This window comes from Heloderma suspectum, chromosome 1 (genome assembly GCF_057233095.1).
Source record: "Heloderma suspectum isolate Gila_16-S chromosome 1, 16-S_ref, whole genome shotgun sequence".
In the NCBI taxonomy this organism is placed as follows: Eukaryota; Metazoa; Chordata; class Lepidosauria; order Squamata; family Helodermatidae; genus Heloderma; species Heloderma suspectum.
The window spans coordinates 363350481-363367131 of record NC_139458.1 but is presented as its reverse complement, the minus strand read 5'-3'; the positions used below and the strand labels follow the sequence as shown (position 1 = coordinate 363367131).

Sequence of the window (16651 nt, the reverse complement as noted above, 5' to 3'; positions counted from 1 at the left end):
GCTCCTTATGTCATCTTAGGCTGATATACCAACTATGTCCTTATCTGGACAGAGATAGCCTAGCTACAGTTATCCATGCTCTGATAACCTCTCACCTGGATTACTGCAATGCATTATATGTGGGGCTGCCTTTGAAAATAATCCAGAACCTTCAGCTGGTCTAAAACAAGGCAATGAGATTGTTAACGGGGACTGGCCAACCAGATCACATTATGCCAGTACTTTTCCAGCTGCATTGGCTGCCAGTCCACGTCCAGGCCTGATTTAAAGTGCTGGTATTAACATTTAAAGCTGTTAAAGCCAAACTGCTTGGGGCCAGGTTATCTGAAGGATCGCCTCCTCCCATATGTACCTGCCCAGACCCTAAGATCATCTTCAGGGGTCCTTCTCTGCTCTGGGAGCCCCTGCCAAAGGAAGTGAGGTGTGTGGCTACCATCTGCTGTTAAATGAGCTCCCTAGATAAGTTCTCCTGGCACCTGTGTTGTACTCCTTTCAGTGCCAGGTGAAGACCTTTTCCCAGCATTTTAGCATTCTGGTCTTTTAGCTTTGCTGTTTTAAATCTGTATTTTAAATCTCTGCATTGCTGCTAGGTTTTATTCTGGTTGTATTTTTATATTGTAGTTTTAAGCATTTATATCTTATATTGTTTTATGTTGTACTTTATGGTTTTAATTTCTGGGAACCACCCAGACCGCTTCGGCTGTTGTTCAGTCGTTAAGTCATGTCCGACTGTTCGTGACCATGGACCATAGCATGCCAGGCCTTCTTGTCCTCCGCTCTCTCCCGGAGCGTGCTCAAGTTCATATTCATTGCATCAGTGATGCTATCTAGCCATCTCATCCTCTGCCGTCCCCACCAGACACATCCACAGCCAAGTGTCCTTTCGGCTTTGGCCCGGCCACTTCGCTCTTTCTGGCGCTACTTGGAAATACCCTCTGCTGTTCCCCAGTAGTATATTGGACACCTTCCGACCTGAGGGGCTCATCTTCCGGTGAAATAAATTTAAAAAATAGTTAGGAATAGGGATTTTAGGAACTCTAGTCCAAATCATCTAGAGGGCACCATGTTGCATATCCTTGATCTAGAGAATTTAAGAAAAAGAAGTTCTACCTTCCTTACCTGGAGGGAGATTTCTGCTTTGTGGATGTGCTCCTAAAGGGGTCAATACATATCTTTGGAACAACTCACTGCCCAACTTCAAGAGCTAAGTGTAGATTGCTATCAAGTGCTACAATTTCAGCACTTTAACCACATCTCTACTCAGATTACATGAACTATGACAGGATTTTGAACAACTGATTCCTAGCATGAAAAGGATGGTTTGTTTTTTAGCTTTGGATATAACACCCCTGGGTCACTGAAAGTATGCTAGGAAAATGGTAGGGGTCATTTAAAAGGGAAACCACAATAGGACAATTGTTTTTGCTAAGACTGTTAGGGTCGAACCAGACACAGGCGTTTATTAAACATACGCTTGCGGGTATCACTATGAAGTGGGAAGAGAAGGTTACCTTTGAACACTCAAAGGAGCAAGTGGGGGATGGAAGCAAACCCCACATCTCCCCTGCTTTGCCACCCAGCAATCTGCCTCTTTGAGACTTTTCCTGATGATACATCCGAGTCTGGCTCTGGTACTGCAAGTGAGCTGGCTGGGGAAAAGAGTCTTCAAAACAGTGGGGGTGGAGTGGGTTTTTCTCCCATCTCTCACCTGCTCCTTTTAATATTAAAAAGTAACACTCCCCGCCCCCCGGCTTTATAGCTGAACTTGTGAGTGCATGTTTAATAACATACATGTAACTGGGCTGCTAGGATTTCCCATCTCAGGAAGTGCACCATCATGCAGGGGTAAAAAAAATAAGCAGCAGCTGTTTTAGGGTGCAATCCTATGTATGTTTAGACAGAAGAAAGTCCTACACCTCCCAGCATTCCCCAGGCAGACATTCCTTTTTTAAAGAGACTGTTAAAGATACAGGAGCCTTTTGTCTTTTTGCATCTGGTCACTCTAGTACTAATACTTTGTGATTTAAGGTGCTTCCAGACGAGCCTTTGACTGTGCAATCACCCTGCCTTTTTCAGAGAATATTATGGAGGGTCCAGATGACATTGTGATCCATTTGTGCATTAGCCTGTGTTTCCCTACTACTGTGTCCACCTTTTTTCTAACTGCAAAAGATCCAGTAAGGACGGAAAGAGTGGAACTTGTGCAACTTTTCAGCAGGCGTGGAAAGGAAAATGTGCAATTGAGGCAGGGCAGGAGGAGTTGTCCCTGGGGAAGCTGGATGACACATTGGGGATGCCTCTCCTTTCTCTATTGCTTGCATGCATTTCCCGTTGAAGAGCCATTTGGTGTCCTGCAAAGTAAGTCCTCTCCTCTCTTCCAAGACCTCTCTTAAGCTTACAAAGCAGGGAGAGATCCCACTGTACACAGCAGTCTTTACTTGAGTAAACATGTGTTTCTGGCTGTAAGTCTACAGTTCTCCTAGTGGTGATAAATTGATTTAAAAAAACATTTTGAAATTTCACTATGCTGAAATATGGAAACTCTGACATTGTGCAAGAGGTGTTTTTTTATTGTTAAAGGAGGGAGGGAAACAAAACTGACGCACAAATTCTTAGTTTCAACTGCTGCCTTCCCTTCTCCCTCTGGAGACAGTGGGTTTGGAAACAGTCAAAGGATCCCTTTTTCAAATGTCCAGAGAATGGATGGGGTCAGGTGGAGGATGTAAATGTCTTCTGTTTTCTAGGCTGGTTGTGAAACTGATCAGAACAATCAAGGGGTGAGTTTGAAATTGACTAGAAAATCAAGTCAGCAGGTTTCCTAGGTGGGGTTGTGAATCTGACTCCCACTCCAAAAACCATGTTTTATTGGGAAGTAAGGGTATAATCCACTTCCCCTGTTCTGCAGGCACTCCTTTAAAAAATTTATGTTCGGTGAAGGGGTATGTAGCTACCATGAGGATTCAGGAAAAGGAAGGGGACAACACTGCTCACTAGGTACGAACAAAGAACAAAGTGAGATGCACAAAAAAAGTGCCAGACCTCTTGAAGTGTGGACAGTCAGTGAAAAGTACACTTTTAGCTTACAGCAGAAGAGCAATAATTGGCAGTGTTAGGAGCCCTCCATCTGGAAGCACACTTATATATTTCACAGTCTGTTGCATTTCCATACAACTCCTCCACTTTTGTTATTGTCACTAAAGAACATGGCATGCTTGCAGGCAACCTAGCCAAGAAAAGAAAAACATTGTAAAAAACAGAAACAGTGCATTGGTCCAGCCATGTGTGCAGTGATCTCACTCTCAAAAACTCCAGTCCGACTGAAAATGTTTGGTTCTTTTTATTAACATCTTGTGTTACAGACCTATTGAAGTGATAAGTTTCAGCACTCCAATTGGCCGAGGAGGCTTTTCCACCCGCAAGAAGATCAGTGAGTTAAAAACTCTGAATGACTGCAAAGAGAAAGAATAACAACTTGATTTACTATTCAGGACATGGCTTTGACTTTCAGATGCATCACTCCAGGGCATGGCCTCTTATTATGAAAACATGAAAATCCAGGGCAGCTAAACACAGAAAATGGCTCACTCTTTTCTAAATCTGTGCTCTGTTAGGTGAGAGCCAAATTAACACAGGGTGTCATAGCAGCAGATCTGTATGTTGAAACCAGGATCTGCCCCAATCATGTAGAAAGCAGAGGTGGGGTCTGATTTAAACAGCAAAAGAGGTGCACAGCAGAAGTGTATGAAACACCTCCCCTCCGTCCTCATGGCCCATCTCCCCTCACTGGCCCAGTTCAGACAATCAAACAACCCATGATTAAAAAATAATTGGTTATTTGTGTGCATGCACCTGCAAGTGAGCTGGCTGGTTCCTGCCTTTGCTCCTGCTTCCACTTTCAATTAACAACCCAGGAATGCTACGTTCCTGGGTTGTTTTGCGACATGCAAACCTGGAAGTCTGGGTTGTTTATGGGTTAAACAATCCAGAGTTAATCCAACAACTGCTCATGGTTTGTCATTTGGTTAACTCTGGGTTAAGTCATAAACAACCCAGAGGTTCCTGGTTTGGATGTTATGAAACAACCCAGGAATGGGAGTGTTCCTGGGCTAATTGAAAGCAGAAGTGGTGAGCAGGCAGGAAGCAACCACCCAGGAATTGGCCACCACATGCAAACTGGATCACTCTGTCTCCAAAGGTGATTTTTCTCCATCTGGGCTCCAATACAAAGTGACTTGGCTGGAAGAAAATCATCTCACAGGACAGACTGCAGGAAGGTAAACCATGGTTGTGGGACCTACATACTCTTTTGTTTTTAAATTGGACTCCCTACCTCCCATTTTCTATATTGGGGTAGGCAACCTTTATCGGCTGTGGGCGCATTTGGCAATTTGAGAAACTGTTCTAGGCACCACCACAAAATGGCAGCTATGGGAGGCGTTGCAAAGAACAAGTTACCTGCCCAAAAGCCTGACTACAAGGCAGAAGTGGGGTCTGAGCCCCAACACACTAAACAACTCTTCTGAACCTACAGTTTTCAGTATGAACAGAAACCTATTTCACAACAATTCCAATTGCCAGTAAGTAAAATATTATTTTTTTAAAGCGGGAGGGGTAGGGCATCTTGGTGGGTGCCAAGAAAGATGTCCAGGGGTGCATAGGTGCCCGCCCACTCCTGTTCTATATGATAGGGGAAGATCAGGGTTTAAACACATAGGTCTGCTGCTGTCACATCTGGTTTGAGCCTCAGAGTAGGGGAATGTATAAAAGACCAACTCCCCAACTGATAAAAAGATGCTTATTTCCCCAAAGTATATGGAATAAGAGTAGTTTACAAACATGATGGGGCCTGTTCCTCATCATTAAGTAATCTCAGGGTGTGCATACAATTATTAAGCCTAGTGTTGTTTTAAGAGGGAAAACATCCGGATTGTGTTACTGCCAAATGCCATTTAGACTTTCCACAGAATGCACTAATTTGACAAGTTTACATCCTGTTGGAGGGCTAGCATGCAACACCAAGTGGCAACAAGAGAGACACATCTCCCTCTGTGTTTGGGGGGTGGGGAGAGAGACAGAGAGAGAGAATGAGAATTGATTCTTTCACATATGGCTGTTTTTTCTTGCTATTCAAGTCTTATCCCAACTCACACTCCCATCCATTAAAAAGGAATGTTTTTAACTAGAATGAGCCAGTAGAATGCATTGGATAGGATGCATTGATAGGATAGGATGCATTCTAGAATGCACTAGATAGGAAGCTGTTGGATTTTGTCAGTTTTGCCTAAGCAACCAGGCTGATCTTTCCTGATTGCTGCAGTGCATAGATGGTTTAATTGCCCACCAGAACGGCACAACAAAGCAGGGAGTGTTGGTCAGTTGGCAACAGAGACATGTCCTCTCACCCCTCATTTGCCTGCAGTGATGTCAACATGTAGCTAAATGTTATTGGCTAAATGTTAGTGGTGCCATTATGTTGTTGTGCTAACAACATGATCCCCAATGAGCTAGGGCCATACTGTAAAGAACAAAAAAATTCTGATTTTAAAATAATGCTGTCAAAGATACAACAAAGAGGGGGAATACAGTGACTACAAATAAGCACGAGAACAGGGGAATTTTCCATTTGGGAATTTGGAGAATCATTTTGTGCCTCCCCTTCACCCCAAAAATATTCACTGCCAAAATTTTGGAACAGCTCTAGTGGCAGCCCTAGTGACAGCATAGATAAAAGGAGAAAACTCTTCCCCTTCTACCTGGGAAAATAGACTTTATCTATAGAATCTGCTGTCATCTGTTGACATTGATCTTCTTAGGCTGGTGTGATCTGTGGAGATTTGCCTGGTGTTAGAAAAAGAAATATATGATCAATGATTAGGGGATACAGAGCATGGAGGAATTACAAGCAGGAACTAGAAATGGAGAAAACCTTAGAACCTTTCTCTGATGTAGCCTGTAGGCTGTTTTATAAAATCCATTGGGGCTGTGATGCACTCATTCAGCTCCATGAATGTACCCCTCTCCCTTTTTGATTAGGAAAATATGCATTCAGTTATGGTCCCATATTAGCCATGTGGGTATCTCTTCATTTATGAAGGACATTGTATGCACTAGTGCCCCCACATTACCCATGTGCCAATCAATGCACAGTATTGGCAAACAATATGTCACATAATCCTCCCCACACCTCCATGCACAATGCACAAGCAGAGAGAGACCATACCAACTCTCTTTTTGCATGGTGCTGTGGGTAGAAAACCTACATGAAGAATGACCCATGATGTTACGTCATGATGTGGCATCATTGTTCCTTTCAGGGAAAGCCTGTGAAATCCCCCCCGTTTCCCCAGAGCTATTACAAATCTCAAAGGCATAAGGGAAGTGTTGTGTTTTCCTGCCTGTCGGTAGTGACTGAAGTAGGAAGCGTGATACTGGTGGGAGAACCTTTACATGTTGGCAGCAGATTGAGTGACAGGCAACAGTGATGGTGATGAAAGCGAGAGCACTTTACAACTTCTAGAGTGAAAACAAGGAAGAAATTAGCATCCGGGAGAATGAGGAGCTGGTTATCTTCAGCGAGAATTCTTTGGATGGGTGGCTACAAGGGAACAACAGCCAAGGGGAGACGGGCCTGTTCCCTGCATCCTATGTGGAGCTCCTTTGGTCCAGATCTGCCTCAGCTTATACAGACTGTTCCAACAGTCCAGCTGGGTCCCCTGGAAAGGGGTCATCCTTCTACATGCCCCCTTCTAGCATCAGCGTCTCCCACCAGGGCAGCTTTGAAGATGATGACAACGATGATTGGGATGACTGGGACAATGGGTCTATGGCGATGGAGGAACCCAGAAGTGGGCCCGGCACCAATGGACACCTGTCTCCCAACCTGACATACCCTGGGCCGTACTCCCATCCGCACAATGGACACCTGTCTCCCAACCTGACATACCCTGGGCTGTACTCCCATTCGTCCCAAGCCGACGTTGGAGAGGCAGGACAGCATTGGCTTTTCCAAAAGGGGCAGCGTGGTGGGTTGGAACCTCAACCGCTTCTCCTGCTTTGTCCGGTCCGGGGTGGAGGCCTTCATCTTGGGAGATGTTCCCATGATGTCCAAGATCGTTGAGGCCTATTACATTGACATGGGTTCAAAGGGCCCCCAGTGGAGGTCCAACCCACATTCTTTGATCTGCTCAGTGGAGGACCCCACCACGCAGACCAGGTTCAAAGGCATCAAGAGTTACATCTCCTACTGGCTAACCCCCAGCAACAGCAACACACCAGTCTACTGGCAGTACAAGCATTTTGACTGGCTGTACAACCACCTGCTGCACAAGTTCACAGTCATCTCAGTGCTGTACCTGCCTGAGAAGCAGGCTACGGGGGTGCTTCGAGGAGGACTTCATCGAGAAGCGCAAGCGGAGGCTGATCCTGTGGATGGACCACATGACCAGCCACCCAACCCTCTCCCAGTACGAGGGCTTCCAGCACTTCCTAACCTGTGGTGATGACAAGCAGTGGAAGATGGGCAGGCGGAGAAGGACAAGATGGTGGGTGCCAGTTTCCTGCTGACCCTTCAGATCCCGATGGAGCACCAGGACCTGCAGGACATGGAGGACCGAGTGGACATGTTCAAGGCCTTCAGCAAGAAGATGGACAACAGCGTCCTGCAGCTGACCGTGGCTGGAGGCTTCTGCAAGTAGTTCCAGAAGCTGGGCAATGCCTTTCAGGCCGTCAGCCAGTCTTTCCAGATGGACCCACCCTACAGCTTCAACACCCTCAATAGTGCCATCTCGCACACAGGGAAGACGTATGAGACTGTGGGGGAGATGTTTGCCGAGCAGCCCAAGAACGACCTTTTCCTCATGCTGGATACTCTTTCCTTGTACCAAGGACTTCTCTCCAACTTCCCGGACATCATTCATCTTCAGAAAGGTAAGCGACCCGTGGCGTGTGGCCTCGAAGGGGCACCACGGCCACTGGGCAAAAGGTGTTGTAAATGGAACGCTTCTGGGGAGGCTGGAATGTGTGTGTGGTTTGTGTGTGCGTATGTGTGTGTGTGTGTGTGGCAGTGGAGGCTGATGGCTTTGATGTCAGTGGAGTGGGGAATCTATTCCAGGTGTCAGTCAGAACTTTGCAAAGCACCTTGGAGAGCTGTTTTAGAGTTCTGACTGGTTCTGATTGAAACCTGGAGTGGATTCACTACCCCGCTGACCTCGGAGCCACCAGCCTCCACTGGGGTGTGTGGTGGGGTTGCTAAGCAAGGAGGTTGCTTGATCATGCCGAGTCTTTGTAACATCTTGCAGTATGAGGAGCATTACTATTTAGTGCTTTTATTTATTTGTTACATTTATATGGCAGCGTGCATGATTCTCCTCTCCATTTTATCCTCACAACAACCCTGTGCAGTAGGCTAGGTTAAGAGTCAGCGACTGGCCCAAAGTCACCCAGTGAGCTTCATGGCCGAGTGTGGGCTAGAACCTGGGTCTTCTGAGTCCCAATCCATCACTGTTACCACTACACCACACTGGCTCTCCATGCATATTGACTTACCATGCACATTGATGGCGCTAGACTTCCATTTGTTGTTGTTCAGTCGTTAAGTCGTGTCCGACTCTTCGTGACCCCACGGACCATAGCATGCCAGGCCTTCCTGTCCTCTGCTCTCTCCCACAGTGTGCTCAAGTTCATATTCATTGCATCGGTGATGCTACCTTTAGCCTTGTGATACATTCCATGGGGTTTTCTTGGCAAGAATACTGGAGTGGGTTGCCATTTCCTTCTCCAGTGGACCACATTTTGTCAGAACTCTCTGCCATGACCTGTCCATCTTGGGTGGCCCTGCATGGCATAGCTTATGGCTTCCTGAGTTACGCAAGCCCCTTCACCACAACAAGGCAGTGATCCATGAAGGGGTAGACTTCCATACCACCGTCAATATGCATGGTGCTTTACAAAGTATGAGAGGGCAGGTCCCTGCCCTGAGGAGAGTACAGTTTAAAAGCCACCACGAGGGAGAGATCGGGGAGAACATAAGGGTATTGTCAGGAGCACCCTTTCTGCCTTCTGAAATCCTCAAGTAGCCAGAATCAACACACTGACGATAGAACTCTTTTTCAAGGCTTTATTTCCATTCAACCTAATGACGCTTACAGATGCTAATTGCATGAGCCTAATGAAGGAAACTTAAGAGAGCTGCCTACTTGGGGTTCTAGCCTTAGTGAATCAGTTGATCTCCGTTTGGAGGGTAAAGGCGGGAACCCTCTGAACTTAAGGGCTAGGAGGCGAAAGTCCACCCCTTTCCCGTGGGGCATCAGGGCGCAGCTGTTGACATCGCGCCAAGCGGGCTGAGCGCCTCTTCTCAGCACCCTCCATCTCCCACTTGTCCCTGCGCTGGCGCCTAGCGTCCTGAAACTCCAGTTGTCTCTCTCCCTGCCTGCCAGGTTTGCTACCAGTTGCAGGAATGTGATCAGGGAGGGGCTCTCCCTCCGGCGGTGCCTCTGAACAGTGCACGGGTTCCTCTCCCACGGTTTCTATCTATTCCTCAGAATCAGAACTGCTTTGGGGCTCTATGGGCTCCGATCCAACCCTGACAGGTATAAGAAGAGCCATGCTGGATCAAACCAAGGGTCCATCTAGTCCAGCATTCTGTTCACACAGTGGCCAACCAGCTGTTGATGGGAAACCCATGAGCAGGACATGAGTGCAACAGCACCCTCCTGCTCATGGTCCCCAGCAACTGGTGTACCTAGGCATACAGCCTCTGATACTTGAGGTTGCATTTAGCCATCAGGACTAGTAGCCATTGATAGCCTTCTCCTCCAGGAATTTGTCCAACCCCCTTGTTAAACCCCCTTTTAAAGCCATCCAAATTCGTGGCTATCACTATGTCTTGTGGAAGCGAGTTCCATAGTTTAACTATGTGTTGTGTGAAGAAGTCCTTCCTTTTATCTGTCCTGAATCTCCTGCCAACCAGGATGACTCCACTGGGTTCTAGTATTATGAGAGAGTGAAGGGGATACACAGTATAAATGGGAAGAATATGCATTTTGGTTTTGGACTACAACTCCCAGCATTCCTGGCCATTGGTCATGCTGGCTGGGAATTATGCAGTCCAATACATCTGGGAGGTACCTGTTTGCGTATGGCTGGACCAATACCTTCTACCAATACTTAATGAATTTATTTAACATAAATAAATGTTGGATTCCTGCATTGAGCAGGGGGTTGGACTCGATGGCCTTATAGGCCCCTTCCAACCCTATTCTATGATTCTATGATTCTTGGTAAAGAATGATGGCTGTCCCCACTGGCCAGCAAGACCTGAACCAAGGTCCCCTGCTCAAGAAAGCAATCCCCGACCATATACCTACAGACAGACTCTTGATGGGGCCTTTGTAGTCTCCTAGGGATTTTGCCCAAGGCACTCTCCTTTTCTCCCCTGCCCTATATGAACCCAGCTATAAGTAGTCCAGTACCAAATGGGCCTTATGCGGAGCTGCAGCTCTGTGGCAAGGCAGAGGATAGGCATTCATAAGACCCGAGTTAGACCTGTGGCTATAGTCCCCCTGAGATGCGGCATAGACACACGCATGCACTTGAGAGAGTACGGTATGATGGGTGAGGGCATACAGGCCAATACTTGGGCATTAGGGGTGTGCAAGAAAAAATGTTTTGTTTCTCCATTTGTTTTCATTTTAAAGTATTCATTTGTTTCATTTTCCATTCATCTGAATTACATTCATTTATTTTTTTCACTCATTGTCATTTTCCATTGATTTCAGTGGGAGAAGCAGCTACTTCTCCTGCTTGTAACATTGCAGCTTTCATCCAAATAGCACGAAATTTCCAGGCATTCTACTACTCTTTCGAGGCAGCAGACATGCCAAATTTGATTTATTTATTTATTACATTTATATCCCACCTTCCTTCCATCATGGCACTCAAAGTGGCTACATGTGGTTCCCGGGTGGCCCCCCCTCCAAGCACTGACCAGACCCAGACCTGCTTAGCTTTAGCATGGTGGCTGCCTCATGTGCCTTCAGACTATGCCCTGGGAGTTGAAATTCAAAGCATCTGGAGGGCACCAGGTTGGGAAACGCTGATCTAAGTGGTATCAAGGTTTCTTACTCATCAGGGCCTGCTCCAGTTAGACTGCCCCCCACCCCCTCAGGGAGAGGAGAGGATAAGCAGGAGAATTCTACCAACTCTGCTGAAACTCTACTTAATTTTTTCCTATTCCCTCCCCATCCCTTTTTCCTTCTGTGTCGTGTCTTTTTGAGATTGCAAGCCCATGAGAAGGGACGGACTTGTCATACTGCGACTTTTTTGGCTGGGGAGTGGGAAAAAAATACTTTAAATACATAAATAAATATATATTATTATTTCTGGTATAGAGCTGTGCGATTGGCAGTGGAGGCTGGTGGCTCAGATTCCAGTGGGGCTGCAAATCCACCCAGGGCTTTTTTTAGGCAGTTAAAAAGGTGTGCATCCTATAAGTTTCCATTGACTTTAATGGAAGATCCCAGCGAGTATTCTACTGCCTGTACCTTTGGTTTTTTTCCATCCAAATGGCATGGAAATTTCGGGCATTCTACTCCCCCCGCCCCAATAGGATGAGTCCTGCCAAATTTTGGATATATATGACAAAGAATTGCCTATTTCACTCTTCGCCCTTCCCTGTTACCTTTCTGTGACCTGCAGAGCCAGTTCCAAACTGTAGAAACTAATGAAAAATAACAATGTAAGGCCATAAAAAGAACCGTGCTGGATCAGACCAAGGTCCATCTAGTCCAGCATTTTGTTTACACTGTGGCCAACCAGCTACCCATGGGAAACACACAAGTGGGACATGAGTGCAACACCACTCTTTCGCTCATGTTCCTCAGCAAATGGTGTACAATAGGCATACTGGAGGTAGCATATAGCCATCAGGACTAGTGGCCATTGATAGCCTTATCCTCCATGAATTGGAAAAATGTCTTCCTATCTACTTTCTCCACACCATGCATAATTTTGTACACCTCTATCAAGTCTCCCTCACTTGCCTTGTCTCTAAGCTAAACAGTCCCAGATTTTGTAAGCTTTCCTCATAGGGGAGTTGCCTTAGTCCCGCGATCATTGTAATTGCTCTTTTCTGCACTTTTTCCAACTCTACAATATCCTTTTTTAGGTGCAGTGAGCAGAACTGTACACAGTACTCCAAGTGTGGTTGCACCATAGATCTGTATAAGGGGAGTATGATATTGGCAGTTTTATTTTTGATTCTTTTCCAAATTATGCTTAACATGGAATGTACCTTTTTCACATTGAGTCGACATTTTCACCACAACCCCAAGATCTCTTTCTTGGTCAGTCACTGCTAGCTCAGATCCCATCAGCATACATGTGAAGCTGAGATTTTTTGCCCCAGTGTGTATCACTTTACACTTGTTAACACTGAACTGCATTTGCCATTTTGATGCCCATTCTACCAGTTTGGTGAGATCCTTTTGGAGCTCTTCACAATCCCTGTTTTAACTACCCTAAATAATTTGGTGTCATCAGCAAACTTGGCCACCACTCCTAACTTCAGATAATTTATGAACAAGTTGAAAAGCATTGGTCCCAATACAGATCCCTGTGGGACCCCACTGTTTACATCTCCCCATAAATCAAACAAATGAAAAATGAACACATTTTCATCGAGAACTCGTTTGAATTCCTGTTGATTTTCCTAACTGCAACAAGTGAAACTAATGGGGCTCATTCATTTAATTTTCTATTAGTTAAAAAATGGGTTAATTGTAATTTCATGCCATAGAGAGCCTTTCATTTTGCCCAGTCTGCTCATCCATCTGACTACACACTGCTATCTTGAGCTGGTACCCACTGGTTCTTGTTCCATGTCATTCCTGCTACTCTAAAAACCCATGGGCTGTTATAGGGTTACTGGAGGGTTGTTTACCCATTCAACAAACCATGCCATCTGGGTTCAGATGACATGGCAAACCATGGCAACCCTCCACTGGGGGTTGAATATTCAAAATGGCTGCCAGCACACACTGCAACCCACTGTGGCCGTGCGAACAGGACTATCGTGTATATGGTTGAGGGGTGGTGAATATCCATGTTGGTGTGTATTGCCTATGGCTGATGCAAGGGTATCACTAGTCAGCATAGTGTCATGCTCTGCTGGAGCAAACAGGTTTAGGACAGTTCTTTTCCTACCCATCAGGATATAATTGCTTTGTTCATAGAAATATTATCCTTGAAGGAGAAAACAGATATCTTCCAGGACACAGAGGCCAATCTGTGTAATGTTTTATATCTGTATAATGTTTTTAAATTCATTAGATCATTTCTGTTTATGTACTTTTTCTTCATAACAATCACAAGCAACTAAATCAGTCAAGATAACAAATCAGGTGAAACGTCTGATAACACGCACGATGATTAAAGCCAATCAAATTCAAGTTAGACATGGATCTCCCTTATTGCCTGATCCCATGCAAAGTTAGGTAGGCACAACCTAACTTGCAATCAACTCTGCACAGGCCTGGGCTGCTAAAGCTGCAGTTTGAACATCAGTTCCCCCTCCCCCAGTCAGAAACACTTCTCCCATCCATACCAGGAATAAAACAGTGGTTAACGGTACAATCCTTTACATGCTTTAACGGGAAAATGCAACGCTATACATGTTTACTTGTGTTCCGTGCAGCTTGCTCCCAGGTAGGCGTGCACAACAGCGTTGCAACCTCAGGCTGCAATCTTCAAAAAAACCCAGTTACTTGGGAGTAAAAGCCCCAGCGGAGTCAAGTTCCGAGAAAACATACATCGGGTTGCGCTACACACAAATCCTCGTCGATCCTCTCAAGAAGGCAGGTCGAGACTCACTCCCACCGGTGGTACGATCTGACCCAGAGAGCTCCGGCTGCCCGTGTGATTCAAGGCTTAAAGAAGGAGGTTGCCGAGGACCGTCCAGCCCTTCTGACCCATACCAGGCGCGCGTTCGTTTGCGCTGGCAAAAGCAGTTGCGGGAACGGCAGTGGGAAGGGGAGCTGGCTTTTAACTAAAGCAACGGCGCCGAAGGAGCCAGCGGCGAGCGGAGTTACGCCTGGCCGGCCGCCCCTGCGCAACCCCCCGCGGCGCGTGCCCGCGCTTGGGCGCTGACCCAGCCCGCCCGGAAGCCGGTCGGGGATCCCCCTCCGGGCCAGCCCCTGGGCAGACCTGGGAGGGACCCCAGGAGGCTCCGCGTGCTGCAACCATGGCGACGCGCCTCGCCCCGCCCCGCGCGGGGACGGGCGCCTCGCGATTGGCCGGGGGGTGGGCGCTCTCGCCCTCTGCCCCCTGACCCTGCGCGGCGGCGGAGGTGGAGGTAGCGGCAGCGCCTGCCGCCCGTTTCCTGCTGGCCTGGCGGCGGCTGGTGCCGCTGCTGCAGCACTGGGCGGGCGGGAGAATGCGGCGCAGGTCTCGGCTGCTGCTCTGCTTCGCTTTCCTCTGGGTGCTGGGCATCGCCTACTACATGTACTCGGGGGGAAGCGCCGCGCTCGCCGGAGGCGGCAGGAAGGTGAGAGCGAGCGAGCGAGCCCGGGCGCCGTCGCGGCGCTCTCTGGAGATAAGGCGGGCTGCCGGTCGTCGCCTTCCGCTTCCACCCCCGCCCCCTCTCCCTCACGAGGAAGGGGCAATTCTCGCCCCGGCGTTTCCGCCCAGCCGAGGCTTTGCCAGCGCGGATCTCCGACCCGGCCCCCTTCCTTCGGCCGCTTCGCGGTGACTCATCTCCGCCTGCCGCCTTGCCCGTCGCGGAACCGTCGGGCTCCCCACAAGTCCTCCCCTCTCGTGGGGGCCGCTCGGCTTCTTTCTCCTCACGGACCTTGCTCCTGAGGCGTGAGGGAAGAAGCCCCATTTCCCCCTCGGCGCTGCTCTCTTGTCGCTGCCCCTTTCTTATTCGCCTTCCTTCCTTCCTTCCTTCCTTCCTTCCTTCCCCAAGCTGCCCGTACCGCGAGGGGGCCTCCGCGAATGCTGTTTGGGCTTCAGGCGGCGTTTGCCCGAAGCCCACATCTTTTCTGTCACGTGAAATACGGCCGGGGCTGCTGTTGCTGCTTGTTCCCCTACTGTGGAATGAGCATGCCCGTGAGGGGGCTTCTTCCTCTCTTCATGGCGAGGGGGCGAAAGAGAAGGCGGCTTATACTATAAGGCTTATAGGCGCCGTTTTCCAGAGGAGGAAAGGCTGGCTCTATCCACCTCTCTATCTATCGAAGCTCTCGCCCCATTGCGCGCACACACACTCCCTCCAGCGTTACGCTTCTGTCTCCGCCCCATCCAGAAACTGACACGAGGTGAGGCTGTTTCTTCCTCGCTCTCTAGAGACCGAGGGGAGGCGAGGGGGAAGAGAAGCTTCCCACCAAGCACGAGAGATTTTCTACCTTCCGTTTCTTTGCCTGGCTCTCTTCGAGGTGGAAAGGGACGATAGACAGACTGACTCCCCCTCTAGAAGCGCATTCTTTTAAAAAGGCAGATGGTTTCTTTGTGGACTTGGGTCTGGTTTCCAACTCGTCACTGCTCAGAGTCGCTTCCCAGCCAACAGGAGTGAGCCACGTCGCAGCTTGTGGGGAAATTAGCGTGGGAGGGAGTGTTGTCAGGGGAATAGGGAAAGCTGGTAGGATTCTCATTTTTCTAGAGAAATTGGTTATTCATGGGGTTTCAAGCCTGGAATTAAGGGCTCTCTTTTCTGTATATTTATATACACACGCACACACCTACCTTACATGATGTTTGGAAATACATTCGTTACTCCCCCATATGGAGAAATAATGTAGTGTAGTCGTTCCACCTATCCTGAGAGTATAATCGAATCTAGATCCAAATACTACCTTTTCCCAAATCATTAGCTGTTATTTTTCTAAATATTGTGTTAGTGTTGATTGATTTAACCATAATTAGCTTAGATGAGTTGATCAAGTTGATCAGATTTCTGGAGTATAAAGAGCAGTCCCTTTTCCCCGTACCAGTTCCTTGGATTGTTCCTCTTGAAATATTTCTGTAAATATTTGGATCCTGCTAAATACATGCAGCACATAAATTGGGGGTCTTTGAATGTGCAGTGTACTGTTATTTTTTTTCAATAGCCTGTCAGACCCATGACAGTTCATTGGGCTGGTAATATTTCTGGTGATATACATTGATCAGGGGAAGTCATTTTGGGTTCTCCTTGGTTCAACAGTGAATAGTAATGAGATGTCTCAAGATTACTTTGCTAACATTAAAGTATATATTGATATTTACATTTGAGTTCATATCCGGTGGTTTGAAAATCTGCATTTTTATGTGTTCAGAACAGGATTTCAAAGATTAATAGATCAATTACAGAAACACAAGATAAAATTTTAGCTATAGGTATTTTAATTTGATTGTTCAGTTGGTTATGTGTGCCCAAAATTTCATCAGTAATCATCTTAAATTTGAGAATCAAAGGCCTCATCACTCAAAGCAGTAATGGAAAGAGGTGTTAACAAATGAATAATTAATTGCCTTGTGTCCATAAAGGCTGTTGTAAACATTATATATTAGCATGGCTAGGAAAGCTGTTGCATTGGTTCTTATCATTAGTGTATGCTAAACTTAGTATAAGGTCTCCTATTTTAGGGGTTAAGAAAATGTGGAATATCCACAAAATTCAACT

At 47.1% G+C, this 16651-nt stretch overlaps 1 protein-coding gene and 1 pseudogene across 1 annotated transcript in view; both read left to right on the top strand.

Moving 5' to 3' along the window:
* Positions 1-6481: 6481 nt before the first annotated feature.
* Positions 6482-14045, top strand: LOC146359782 (sorting nexin-33-like; annotated as a pseudogene).
* A 282-nt stretch (positions 14046-14327) lies between these two features.
* Positions 14328-16651, top strand: part of GALNT2 (polypeptide N-acetylgalactosaminyltransferase 2) — an 85642-nt gene continuing 83318 nt past the window's right edge. The window contains exon 1 of the mRNA XM_084828113.1: positions 14328-14539. Within this exon, the coding sequence (XP_084684239.1) occupies positions 14429-14539 (111 nt within the window). The 5' untranslated portion in view covers positions 14328-14428. The remainder of the gene's footprint in view (positions 14540-16651) is intronic.